We start from the raw sequence: 13,810 nt of genomic DNA on the forward strand, positions 1-13,810 counted from the left end.
TTAGAGAACATTCACTGGAAAGGCAGGAGAGGACTGGATGGTAGCTGAAGAGGAATGTGGGGCTCAAGGGAGTTTAATGTTTAGATGATAGTTTTTAGAGCATGTCTGTATGCAGTTGGAAATGATTCCATAGAATCATTTTTCAAGTTAATCTTGTTTGCATTTCCAGTATTAGAAAGTGTATTTATTGTGTTACATTATCTTTAAAATATTACAGTAAACTAATTATCCATAATACTTCTATTCATGTATAGCTTTATGGTAAGGGCTTGTTCATTGGTTCTGAAGTGTAATATTCTTACACAATTGAATATGCAGATAATGACTTAAAAGTTACACTATCATACATAGATTTTTAAAAATTATATATTCATAATAACTATACAAACACTTAGGCCATACTGAATAGGATTTAATCATTCCTTGATGAATCTAGATATTATAGTGTCTTTGACAGTATCATTATGAGTGGCTATGGTTTTGTATGGTATTCTAAGATACCAGATTAACTTAATATTTATTTAGATTCTAGGGTAAAGGGGAAGATTTTGTTTATATACAATAAAATAATAAACTATTAACAAATTACCACAATGTTTACTTTTGGAGTACTAAGTTCTAAATTACAAAAGCCATCATTCTTGTACCAAAAGTGTCATTAACATGTTTTGTTTGCTCCATAAGGACATGTCAAATGCATGAACAAACAGCTGAATGGATAATGAATGCCTGCTGATAAATTTCTTTAGCAAAAGAAAATCTTTATTGAAAGTAGATTTCCAATATTGCCTAGGTCTAAAGTCTTTTTATTTTTAAAAAATAGGTGTAAGATTCAGAAATTGTTATTTATAATCACAGCTAGACATGGAATGATAATGTAGATTAATTTGCTATGATATTACTTAAAAACACTTAAAAATAAATATTACTTTCTTGGCATATTGTGAAACACAAGTATTGAAGCCAGATTGCCTGGGTTGAAATTCTGGGCGGACAAAGGGGCTTGAGCAAGTGACTTAGCCTTTCTGTGCCTCATCTTCTTTCTGGGTAAAGTAGCTAATGTATTACCTGCCTCCCAGGATTGTTGTGAGGATTAAATGCCTGTAAGACATGTAAAGTGCTGATAATCATGCGTAGCAGTTTTATATTAAGTCCTCCAAAGCTAATATCTTGATTATTAGAAAACAGTATCTTTCCTATAAGGACTTAAATAATACTTTCCAAATAGGTTTTAGTGCCATAAAATCTAGTTTTTATTGAAAATGACAACATCAGGAAAACCCTGGTATATTTCTTCCTATCAAATAATGCAGGTAACCTTATGTTTTTCCTTTTCCTTTGACTGTCAGCTTGATCCAAATTTAATACTTTGTTAATATTATTATTGTTGGTATACTTTCTTTGTCCTCTAATGTTACTCTTTTCTATTTATTGTTTAATCCCTTTCAGAGAAAATTAATTACCAATGCAAAGACTTTATATAAAAAATAATAGGTTTAGATATTCCTTGTATTTTAAGTAATTAATATTTGGCTGAAAAGAAATGCTTGTTTTTTTTTTTTTAGGTCTGCAAAGAAAACATCTACTGAAAAGGACAAGGTATAGTAAAAAATTAATTATAAAAATATTATCCTGTAGTAAAAAAAATAATTTATGAAAGGTAGAGTGGAAAAATAGAAACTCCTCCTTTGTTGTAGAGACATTTACTTTGAAAAAAATAATTTAGAAACACCGTTGATAAAGTTATCCTTTGATAAAAATCAGTTCTTTCAAGAAGTGTCTGTGTTTTTGCTTTCATAAAAAGATGGCTATTTATCACCTCTGTACACTGAGCATATTTTATACCTATGTTGGAGACACTGTGAAATACTATTATTTATCTGTAGGTCAAAGAGCAAATTAGTTCTGTGGATGACCTCGATGACTTAACTCTGTCATCCGAAACGGCTTCCGAGGACTGCGAATTGCTTTTCCCTAATTATAAGAATACCCTGTTGCTAATGGAACAACTTGGCCTGGAGTGTAAAGGTAGGACCTCCATATGACTACAAAGCCTTTTTAAGTATCTCGTGGTAACGTGTGCACACCTAGTACTGCCCCAGAGAGCACAGATATGTTACAGTCCGCTGCGTCTCAGGAACATGCTTTGTGTTAAAGTAGAATCAGACGTGCTGTGCGCTGCCAGCCAGGGGCTGTGGCCGTTCCCACTCCCTGTGCTTTCTGTTGACTCTGCTGCCCCTACGCCTTCACCCAAGGTCAGGGTATTACTACTTCCCTCCTAGAACGCTGAAATCACCTCAGGACTTTCTTCTCCGCCGTTCCACCTCCCGGAACCTTGGTCTACACCGCAACCATGATTACTAGATAGTTTTTAAAATTCAGACCTCAACATATTACCCCCTTGCTTAAAATCCAGCTACTGCTTCTCATAGCTCCGTGGTTAAAGGCCACAGTCCTCTGGCTTCATTTTGTTTCATTTTATTACCCTTCCTTCCACATGAATTTTAGAATCAGCTTGTCAATTTCTTTTTTTTTAAAAAAGTCTGATGGTCTTCTGGAAATTAGATGTGGATTATGTTGACTCTGTAGATTAATTTGAGGAAAATTGACTTCTTAACAATATTGAATTTTTAACCCCTGAACAAGGTTTATTTCTCCACTTACATAGGTCTTCCTTAATTTTCTCAGTAATATTTTAGAGTTTTTAATGTATGTATCTTTCCATCTTTTATGAGTTTACCTGTATTTCTTATTTTTCAGTGCAGTTGTAAGTAATATAGTTTATTTATTTATTTATTTACTTATTTGCTTATTTTCAAATAATATATTTTGATTTTTAATTTCTGATTGTTCATTCTGATTATAGAAATACAGTTGATTTTTGTATCCTGACTCTGTGCCCTCTGATCTTACTAAACTCATTTATTAGTTCTAGTAGACTTTTTGTGGATTCTCTTAGATTTTCTATGTAACCAAAGGGGGTCAAGCTTTTTCTTGTTTAAACTACTATTTCACAAAAGATAGTTCACATTTAAGACTTGCAGCCAATACATTCTCTGTCACAGCTAATCAGCTCTGCCTCTGTACCATGAGAGCAGCCATAGAGAATACACAAGTTAATGGACATGGCTGTGTTTCAGTAAAACTTTATTTACCAAAGCAAGCAACCCAGCCCACAGGTTGGAGTTGGCTGACTTACACTATGTAATCATATTCCCTGCTGATTAGCAGACAGTTTTACCTCTTCATTTCCCATCCAGATGCTTTTTGTTTCTTTATTTTGCCAAATTGTACTGGCTCTAGTATAGTGCTGAATAGAAGGAGTAAGAGAAGGCATTCCTGTCTGGTTCCTTACCTTCTGGGAAAAGCATTCAATTTTTTACCATTGCATATGGTGTCAGCTGTAGGGTTGTCATAGATCTTTATCCTAGTGAAGAAGTTCCCTTGTATTCCTAGTTTGCTGAAATTTTTTTAAATCAAGAATAGATGTTGAGGTTTTCTTTATCATAGTGAAGAAGTTCCCTTGTATTCTTAGTTTGCAGGAATTTTTTTTAATCAAGAATAGATGTTGAGGTTTGGCAAGTGCCTCTTTTTATCTACTGATCATATGGTGTTTCTTTTTTAATTTGTTAATATGGTGAATAACATTAATTGCTTTTTAAACGTTAAAACAGCCCTGCATTCTTGGAATACATCCATTTGATCATAACGAATTATCCTTTTAATGTACTGTTGGATTTAATTTGCTAATTTTTATTTAGAATTTTTACCTCCATTTTCATGACATTAGTTTTCTTTCTTTTAATACCTTTGTCTAGTTTTGGTTTCAGGGGAATGCTAGTTTCACAGAATGAGGATTTATTTCTCCTTTTCATTTTTTGAAGAGAGTTTGTGTAGAATTGGTATTAAATTTTCCTAAAATATTTGGTAGAATTCACCAGTGTAACCATTTGGGCCTGGAATTTTTTTCTGTGGTAAGGTCTTTCTTTAAATAAGACTTCAGGTTTTTTTTTGTTTGTTTTTGTTTTTTTAAGCTATAGGGCTGTTTAGCTTATTTGTTCTTTCTTGGTTGAACTTTGGTAATTTCTCTCTTTCAAGGAATTTACTCACTTCATCTACGTTGTCATATTTATTTACATAATGTTCGTAATATTACTTTGTCATTCTTTTAATATGTAGAATCTTGAAGCAATGTCACATAATTCTTTCTTGAAATTGTGCCTTCTCTATTTTTCTTTATCAGCCTGGTTAGAGGTTTATCATTTTTATTCATCTCCTGAAAACATTTGGTTTCATTCATTTTTTCCATGCTGTTTCTTTTTTTCTTTCTCATTAATTTTATCTTTGATGTTTATTATTTCCTTTTTTTCTGCTTGTTTTGGATTTAATTTTCTCTTTTTCTAGTTTCTTATGGTAGATGCCAGGGTCATTGATTTGAGACCTTTCTTTTCCAATATAAACATTCAGTAGTATAAACTTCCCTGTAAGTAAGCAGCATTCCACAAATTGTAATGTATTATGTTTTCATTTTCATTCAGTTCAGAATACTTTGTAATTCATCTCTTTGTTACCTCTTTGACCCAAAAGTTATTTAGATGTATGTAATTTAGTGTCCAACTATTTTCTAGAGATATTTTTGTTTGATTTTCAATTTGATTGCTTTCTGGTCAGGGAATATACTTTTTTTGAGTTAAATTCTTTTGACTTTCTCCTTTTATTATGATTCATTTTATGACCCAGAATATAGTCTTTTTTGGTAAGTGTTCCATGGCTACTTGAAAAGAATGGCGGTGCTCAAGTTAGATGAATCCAGGGTAGCACTCCATCTGGGGCTGGTTGTCCCCCACTACTGAGGCAAGACCTTTCTTACCATCTATTCATTGCCCTCTGGGTTATGGGTTTTTCTCACCTGGTAATGGGAATGGACACTCTTCCTGGAACTGCATGAGCACTAAGCACTGTTTCCTCTTTTCAGAAGGTTACCTCCCTATCTCGAATGGTTTCTCACTTCTCTATGCACTGTTTATTACTTGGCTGAATACCCAAGAGGGCCCCTCTGCACATCTCCAGGGTCTTTTCTCTGTTCCACTCTCTCCTCTCCAGCCTTCTCCCCTCTGATCTCAATCTGTGTTGGTTTCACCAGACTCTCAGCTTCATCAGCTCTGCTCAGGAAGTCTGGTGGACCCTACCTCAGGTCCCTCTCCCTGTGCTGTGGCCTGGGTCATCTCCCAAGGCAGTGAGCCGGGGGCGTTAGACTCACTTCATGTGTTTTCAGGGATCATTGTCCTTCATCGCCTGAGGTCCTTTGTCTTGAAAATCATTTTTTAATGTACTTTATTTTGTTTTTGCTAGTTTCAAGGAGGCAAGTCAATCAGTGCCTGTTAATCCATCTCAGCTGGAAGCAGAGTGCAGTGGTCTGCAATGCTCTTCTTCCCCCTTGGCTTAATTGCTCTCTGCTCATCCTTTATTTCTCAGTGTAACCATCTCTTCCTTGGGGAAATCTTCCCTGGGCTCAATCTAGATCAAGTTCTGTTATGTGATCATAAAACTTTCTTTTCTGTGCAGGAGCCAAGAGTCTTGTCTGTTTTATCTTAAGAGCTTAGTAGAATGTCTTCCATGTTAGAAATGCTCAGTATCCATTTGTACAATGTATGGATGAGTGAATGTGAAAATGCACAGTCCTTTATACACAAAAATTACTGATTATGTTATTTCTATTTTTGTTTTCTCCCTAATGCAGATTCTATTAGCTTTTTGAAAATTCAGGATGCAGTTCTTTCATACAGAAGATTAATAGAACTTAAAAAAAACCACTGTGAACTACTTACGGGAAAAATTAAAAAAATGGAAAATAAGGTTAGTGGGCTGCAAAAGGAGCTGTCGGAAACCAAAGAGCTGAAATCACAGTTAGAACATCAAAAAGTGGAGTGGGAACAAGAGCTCTGCCGTCTGAGGTACTGAATTTCTTGGTTTTAAAGAAATATTTGAACTCTTTATATTTACCTTAATACTGTGGATATGTAGGAGAGGTTTTATAATTGCTAACTTATCTTTTGGGATTTTTACAGGAGACAAAATTTCATTAGTATTGTGGAATATGAAACTCTTGGAAATAATACAAGATATATGTAGATATATATATATACACACACACACACACACACACATGCACACACACACGTACATATATTCTCAGGTCTTTGATCCATATTTCTCAATTGTTCTCCAGAAGGTTTATATTCCTTTGCATTCCCACTTACAGAATTATAAAGTGGCCATTTTTCTCAAGGCAGAGACTTAAAATTTGTGCAGTTTTCTTCTTAATATATGAAATGGATGGAATAAAAAGTAAGATGGAAGATGATTACTGGTTAGTTTATTCAGCATCTCTTTCATACATAGGTAAGATTAGTTCAGAAGTCTTTGCTGAAAGCACATATTATTATTTATTGTTTAATTACTGAATATGGATCCTGCCTTGTTTGAAAAGAGATTTAAAAATGATTTATTAAATAGACAATAATCAACAAATTAAGTTCAAAGTGTTGCAAAAGAAGAAACATATAAAGTGTAGGGCAACAGGTATTAGACTCCCCAGCCTAGTTTTGCATTATAGTACTTTGTGGATCTGTGTTCTGTAAAAGATGTCTGTGGATGTTACCTTAACCTGTAGATCATTTAGGGGTACCTATAATAGTTCATGAAGTTGAAATTTTATTTCTCATGAACTTAAAAACTTATTTCTAAACAGCAACTTGTCTTTTTAATTAGTAACTAAATTATCTTGTCCTAACAGAGGAGTAATTATGACTGTGGGAAAAGGATAATTTTCAACTCAAACCTTACTGAATAACTTCCATATTTCTTTCCTACACTATTCACTAGAGTTACTCTTGACTGAAACTCAGTAGCATAATGTTTATTCATTGCTATCTTTCAAGTATATGTATATATATCTATATATATCTTTATGAAGAAGTTGAAGTAAGGAATTAAAAATCTGAGACCTAGGAAGGAAAAAAAATCAAGAAAATAGAAATTTCATTAGGATAATAAATCAGCATGTGAAGAACGAGATGATAAAATGAACTTTTAGTTTTTTAACAAAACAGATTTTAAGGTAAGCATATTTCACTGCAGATTCACTTTAAAACAAGAGGAAGAGAAGAGGAAAAATGCTGATATATTATATGAAAAAACTAGAGAGCAGTTAAGAAGAAAAGAAGAGCAATACAGTGAAGAAGTTGAAATGAAACAGCAGCTTGAATTCACGCTCCGAGCCCTCGAAGTGGAATTGCGGACTGCAAGGAATAATCTGAATCAGGTACATTAATCTCAGGTGAAAACTTCATCTAACACTGTTTTATCAGTGTTACTCATCATATTCCTTTGATCTAATATACATTTTGGGGGGTTAAAATAAATGAAAAATGTTACCTCATCCTAAATATGAACTATGACATTTATAGCTTAATTTACTAATTTTTTGCAATCCTTGACATCTGATAGATGCTCTATGTCTGTTTTCTGAATGAAGGATTGGAAGGTAAATTGACCCTAATCATTAACATAATGATTGGTGTTTTTGGTCCATTCAACAAAGTAATAGTCTTAATTCCAATCCATGTGTTAATTGTGGCTTTTTTATGTTAAAATACAGGCTAAATTGCCTTGAGACTGTGATGGAACTGGTTAATGCTTTGTGAAGAAATTTTCTTTCACAATACTACATCTGCCTGTGTTTTTGCTTTGTGATAAATTTAGCTGTCATTTAAGTTAAAATTTGAGTTATTCATGTGTGATAAACATCCTTGTGCTTAAAGAGGCTATATCCTTTTAACAGTTGTTTTTTTTTTTAACGTTCCACTCTTAAGCTTTTTTTGACTTTTTTTTCATGGTATAGAACCAAAAACCTAATGAAATGTGTCTCCAGGTTGTGGGAGAGCTAAATAATACTCAGAGGCAACTATCTCGAGAACAGAATGCCAGAATATTACAAGATGAAATCCTGACCAATCACCTTTCCAGACAAAAGGAGATAGAAATGGCTAATAAGGAAATGAACGCTGAGGTATTTTGTTTAGTCATTTTCAAACATATGTGTGTATGAATTTGTATATTTACATATTTTAAAAACCAATAGTATACATCATAGAATGTATAAGGATTTTAAAAGCCTATATATGTATATATTTTTTTTAGGGGGTTGCATTTCTGGTCCATCAGATAAAGTAATATTTTTAATTCAAATCCATTTGCCTGTACCAGGGACATTCACAATGGTCTCATTCATTCTAGTTTTGGGCAGTGATCTCACTCCCTTGGTAGATGAATAGAGAGGTTACTTTATCACTTCCACTGATGATAAGGAGGAAAGGTGTGGCCACTTCAGAGACCGTATTTTGGGTGTCATTCTCCTACATGTGATAAAAGTAACACTCTGCTCCATGTGGTATCCAATTTCAGTACAAGGAGCTTTTGAAAACAGTGATAGATATGCCATAATCTATACTTAGTGATAATTTATTGACGTGTATTTTATTTTTAATAAAACTGTTCATTGTATTTCCCCACTGTTTCACATCTATTACTGTTGTAAACATTATGAAGAAGAAATAAGTATTATTGCAGCAGCAGATAGTCTCATGGTTCTCTAAGAAGAGCTCTGTAAATTTTACCTTATTTACATTAGTATATTCACCATTAGTGAAATACAGGGCTTATCTTGTATTTACATATTTATCCTAGAGAAGTAGATTTGGTTTGGTGTAAGAGGATGAGTAGCAGAGTCAGAAGACCTGGGAAAACCCTGCAGCTTGCTTATGTCTTTAACCTCTTTATTACAGAATTGTCATAACTAGATGAGTTAACTGATGTTTGTAGATGTGCTTAGTAGAATGCCTAGATTTATCACTTATCAGTAGATATAATCTTATAACTCACTATAAAAATGTTAGAAAGGGAGAATATTTATGGACTAGTCTCAGGAAAAAATATTTTTAGAAAATTTCATCTGTCCAAATATATACAGAGCTTAGGCTCTTACTGTGTGGGGAGCTGTATAGTTTAATATCAGATGTAATTTTCAAGTGTAATCAGAATTATTGATCTTTTACTTTAAGCTTTCTAGGTTGGTTGTAATTCAGAGAAAGTCCTTTCCAATTCTGAGCTTCTTTAAAATTGTCTTGTGGTTTTTTTTTTTTTTTGGTTTTTTTTTTTACTTTTAAGGATTCACTGTCTTCAATTATACTTTTGAACTTTTGGGGATTTCTGCTTGTAGAAAATTTTTATATTTGTATCCACCTTTAGTTTTTCTAGTTGGACATCCACTGATTGCAAAGTTTTTGTTGTGTAAACATAGGTTAGTCTTTCATTTCAGAGGAAATTGTGATATGTCAGTTTATTGAGTACCAGCTACAGTCTCCTTTGTTTTACTTAGGTTTCTCATAGTCACGAAAAAGAAAAAGATCTGTTGCATAAAAACTACATGTTATGGGAAGAAATTGCCATGCTGAATCTAGAAAGAGAAACAATAAAACATCAGAACCAAGAAAAGGAAAATAAATATTTTGAGGACATTGAAATTGTAAAGGAAAAGAATGATGATCTTCAAAAGATAATAAAACAGGATGAGGAAACATTAACAAAAACAATATCCCAATATAATGGGCAGCTTAATGTTCTGACAGCTGAGAATACAATGCTAAGCTCTAAACTGGAGAATGAAAAACAATGCAAAGAAAGACTGGAAACAGAAGTTGAATCATACCGTTCCAGACTGGCTACTGCCATCCACGACCATGAGCAAAGTCAGGCAGCAAAGAGAGACCTGGAGCTTGCCTTCCAGAGAGCAAGAGATGAGTGGTTTCGCTTACAGGACAAAATGAATTTTGATATATCTAACCTGAAAGATAACAATGAGGTACTTTCCCAGCAACTTTCTAAAGCTGAAAGTAAATTGAATAGCCTAGAAATTGAGCTCCATCACACGAGAGATGCTCTCAGAGAAAAGACGTTGGTGTTAGAATGTGTGCAGAGAGACCTAAGCCAAGCCCAGTGTCAAAAGAAGGAAATTGAACACTTGTATCAGAACGAACAAGGGAAAGTGAGTAAATACATTGGAAAGCAGGAATCCTTAGAGGAGAGGTTATCTCAACTACAGAGTGAAAACATGTTGCTTCGACAGCAACTGGATGATGCTCAAAACAAAGCCGATAGCAAAGATAAGACAGTCATTAATATCAAAGACCAATTTCAGGATATCGTGAAAAAACTTCAAGGCGAAAGTGAAAAACAAGTTCTGATGCTAGAGGAAAGAAACAAGGAGTTAATCAATGAATGCAGCCATTTAAAAGAGAGAACGCATCAGTGTGAAAATGAGAGAGCAGAAAGAGAAGTAAGTATCCAGAAAGAGAACTAATTTTCAGACTCCCTCAAAGAAAATTCAAAGTAATGTCTGATGATAGCTAAATGTGGAAACTAGTTGAATATAAAAAATACATAGCCTATAAATATATAGAGTGTAAATCAGCCTAAAAGCGTATCTTGTATCTAGCAAACAAAAATTAGGCCTGAGAAGTGCTTTACTTTGAGTAAAGATGCCATGTCACCTATGAAATTTTAAGAGATTAAGCTATAAGTGGTTAATAGATATAGGCAGGTATTAGTAATTTACTCTTATACTGCCAAGATAATAATTTTAATCTTTCTGTCACCACATTTTAATATCACGATGAAGCTGATAAATGAAAAGTTCATACCTAAAATAAGTATTTTGAAATTAAGATTCAGTTGTGTGAACAAAAAAAGTAAAAGAAAAACAAACAAACAAAACCAAAGAAAAGAAAAGAAAGATTCAGTTGTGTGGGTCACCTTGACAGTCAAATCCAGATTTCCCAGATGAACCGATGTGTAAATGCCGTATCTTATAGTACTTTTCCTTCAGTAGTTTTTCATACATTTTTAGTTGGTATAATTTTATTTTTATTCATGTCACTTTAAATTAAATTTGGAAATATTTCCATTTCAAATCGTGTGTTCTTACGACCTTTCCTCTCGTGAAAGTCATCTGCTTTTCATTCAATCATAATTTGGGACAAATGTGGTGAGTTTTAGCAAAACTGTTATTTGACTTAATCTTCCCCCTGCTATTTATAACTTACTTTGAACATTTTTACAAATAATTTCCACATAATTCTCATTCCAAGCTCATTTCCTGTCATTCGGATCCAAGTTTTGTCCAGTACACAGGGAACTAACGCTCTCTGTGATGTATTAGTTTGGCATTGGGGTCTCATTTTCAGACTGACGGGGGGTGGCCAGAGTGGTGAGTGGCAGGAATGGAGTGAGTGGGAGAGATGGTGGGGAGCTGTAGGAGCTGCGGCCTGGGATGCAGGGGGAGTGAGGCCAGGTTGTCTAGGGTCCCCAAAAGCTACTGGAATAACTGTGTTTTTATTCTGAGATAGGAATCTATTGGAAAGATTTAAGCACCAGGTTGAATATGTGAAGAACTCTGAAGTAAACTTAAGCCTCTAATGAGAAAGAGGGAGAATGTTCCACAATATGGAATTTGCCACCACTTGTCCCACCTACATACACATTTCTTTTTGAGACTTCAGTGGGGGTAAAATTTGGCTGTTTCCTGGGAGGGGCAGGGAATGGCTGGTGGGGCGGCATCCATTGTCTAAGTCACTCACTGTTGATAAGGCAGGAGGGTCATGCCTTCTGTGTCTTTAACCAAAAGAAGGTGGATCAATGTCCATATGCTGAAATTATTTATTATTAACATAACTTAATAATAAGGTACCTTAAAAATCAGTAACAGAGTATCTTATCAGGCCTTTGTGAGACAGCTTCAACAAGAACTGGCTGACACTCTAAAGAAGCAGTCCATGTCAGAGGCTTCCCTGGAGGTCACATCACGCTATCGGACTCATTTAGAAGACGAGGCACAAGATTTAAAGAAGAAATTACGTCAAATCACAAGTCAAGTATGTATGAAACTTAACATGTCAACCGTTAATGTAAAGTGTCTTAGGATACTAATTTTCATGGACAGATTTCTTTTGTATTTTCATTATAATTTTGTTATCTTTATGATGCATTTATTTCTTAAACTCTGACTTTCATTCTGCCATTTGTATTATGTATTTTTTCTTATATACCCTTACTGAAGTTGAGAATTATGCATGATTCCTCACAGAAGTTGACTTTTTTCCTACTAAACAGTATTTTTTGGTGATATCTCTAGTTTACCACGATGAGGCAAGCCAGATAAAATCAGAGGATAATGTTTCATGGAATGTTCCAGAAAATTGTCATGTCTTATCTTCACTTCCATGAATGGATATAGAATCTGTGTATATTTATTTCATAGATTTCAGAATAACTTGTGCAGAGAGGTCATTATACAAACCAGTTGAAGTTAGGCATTGCCTTCATTTTCTTTTCATTTCAGATATGTTGTAAAATCATGGAGTTCAGATCGTGTATGTCCACCCAAAGTAGAGAATTTGGAAAATTATCTAGATCCTGCCTTTGGATTAAAAAAAAAAAACTTTATTGAGATATAATTCACCCATTTAGAATGTATACTTAGTATCCCCTAGTATATTCAGAGAGGGGTGTAACTGTCACCACAGTAAATTTTAGAACATTCCCATCACCCCCAAAAGAAAGCCTGCATCCCTTAGCCATCACCCCCAGCCCCCTGTCTCCCTCAGCCCCCGGCGACCACCAGTCTAATTTCTGCCTCTATAAATGTGCCTGTTCTGCGTATTGCACATAAATGGAATCACATGGTATGTGATCCTTCCTGATTTGCTTTTTTCATTTGCCATAACATCTTCAAGGTTCATCCATGTGATAGTACATGTCAGTACTTCCATTTCTGTTTATTGCCAAACAGTACTCGGTTGTGTAGCTAAACCATTTATCTATCCATCAGTTGATGGGCCTTTGGGTTCTTTCCACTTTTTGACTATGAATAATGCTGCTTGGAGCATTGGTTTACAAGTTACTGTGTGGACATGTTTTTATTTCCCTGCTGTTGAATTTTATCCTGTGAGTTACTGGCATGGTTTCACCTTTTCTTGGCCTTTGCTGGTATTGTCCTTTCTGCCTTTGCAATTTCTTCTCCGTCAGCCTGTTGCTACATCCAGAGCTGGCTCCCAGGCTCTCCTCCATGAAGTTTTCTCTGACTGGCCTAATTCTCACTGACCCTGTTCTCTTCAGCCTTGTCATCTACTCTGTGCAGAACAGTTTAGCCCTTAACTTTACAAAATTTTAAAATTTTTTTAAATTTTTCTAATTTTTTTCATGAGAGATAATCTTGCTTTTCTAAGTATAATTTGTCTACGGGGGAATATTAATTGATATGCATGGCACCTGTCTTTGCATAAATTAAAAATATTTTAGCTTAACAGTTGCTGGGATAAAATTAAGTACCTTATATACCATGTCAGTAATTCTTCTTGGAGATACTGATATGATAAAACTTTTATTAAAATGTATTTTAAGCAATTAAATATAAAATGGAAAGCACTTGTTCAATTGAATGCTCATTTTTTTCTCTCTCACTATGAAAAAAAAATCTAAATTTATTTATTATGCAGCCAGAAGTGAGATTAATAGATTTATAGCATTTTACCAACTGGGGACTGCTTTTCTGATATCCATAGTTTATAACCTTAATCTTCTCATCCGAGTACTTGTCAGAGCAGCCCAACATAAGCAGTTGCTGGGAAGGAATTGATTCAGAACTTTGGCTTAGAAATAGGGGAATATTTCCAGGCCAGTGGCTTCACCCTTC

General features: G+C 34.4%; 1 protein-coding gene across 7 annotated transcripts in view; it reads left to right on the plus strand.

Moving 5' to 3' along the window:
- ANKRD26 (ankyrin repeat domain containing 26) overlaps window positions 1-13,810 on the plus strand; it is a 73,247-nt gene that overhangs the window by 35,929 nt on the left and 23,508 nt on the right. For 4 of the 7 annotated variants that reach the window (XM_031676446.2, XM_031676447.2, XM_031676448.2 and 1 more), the window contains 7 exons: window positions 1,566-1,599; window positions 1,887-2,028; window positions 5,741-5,954; window positions 7,141-7,324; window positions 7,904-8,071; window positions 9,440-10,396; window positions 11,838-11,990. In XM_031676446.2, the coding sequence (XP_031532306.2) occupies window positions 1,566-1,599; window positions 1,887-2,028; window positions 5,741-5,954; window positions 7,141-7,324; window positions 7,904-8,071; window positions 9,440-10,396; window positions 11,838-11,990 (1,852 nt within the window). The remainder of the gene's footprint in view (window positions 1-1,565; window positions 1,600-1,886; window positions 2,029-5,740; window positions 5,955-7,140; window positions 7,325-7,903; window positions 8,072-9,439; window positions 10,397-11,837; window positions 11,991-13,810) is intronic. The other 3 variants (XM_031676449.2, XM_031676450.2, XM_031676453.2) reach the window with 1 other exon arrangement.

The sequence above is a fragment of the Vicugna pacos genome, chromosome 35 (assembly GCF_048564905.1).
Source record: "Vicugna pacos chromosome 35, VicPac4, whole genome shotgun sequence".
NCBI lineage: Eukaryota > Metazoa > Chordata > Mammalia > Artiodactyla > Camelidae > Vicugna > Vicugna pacos.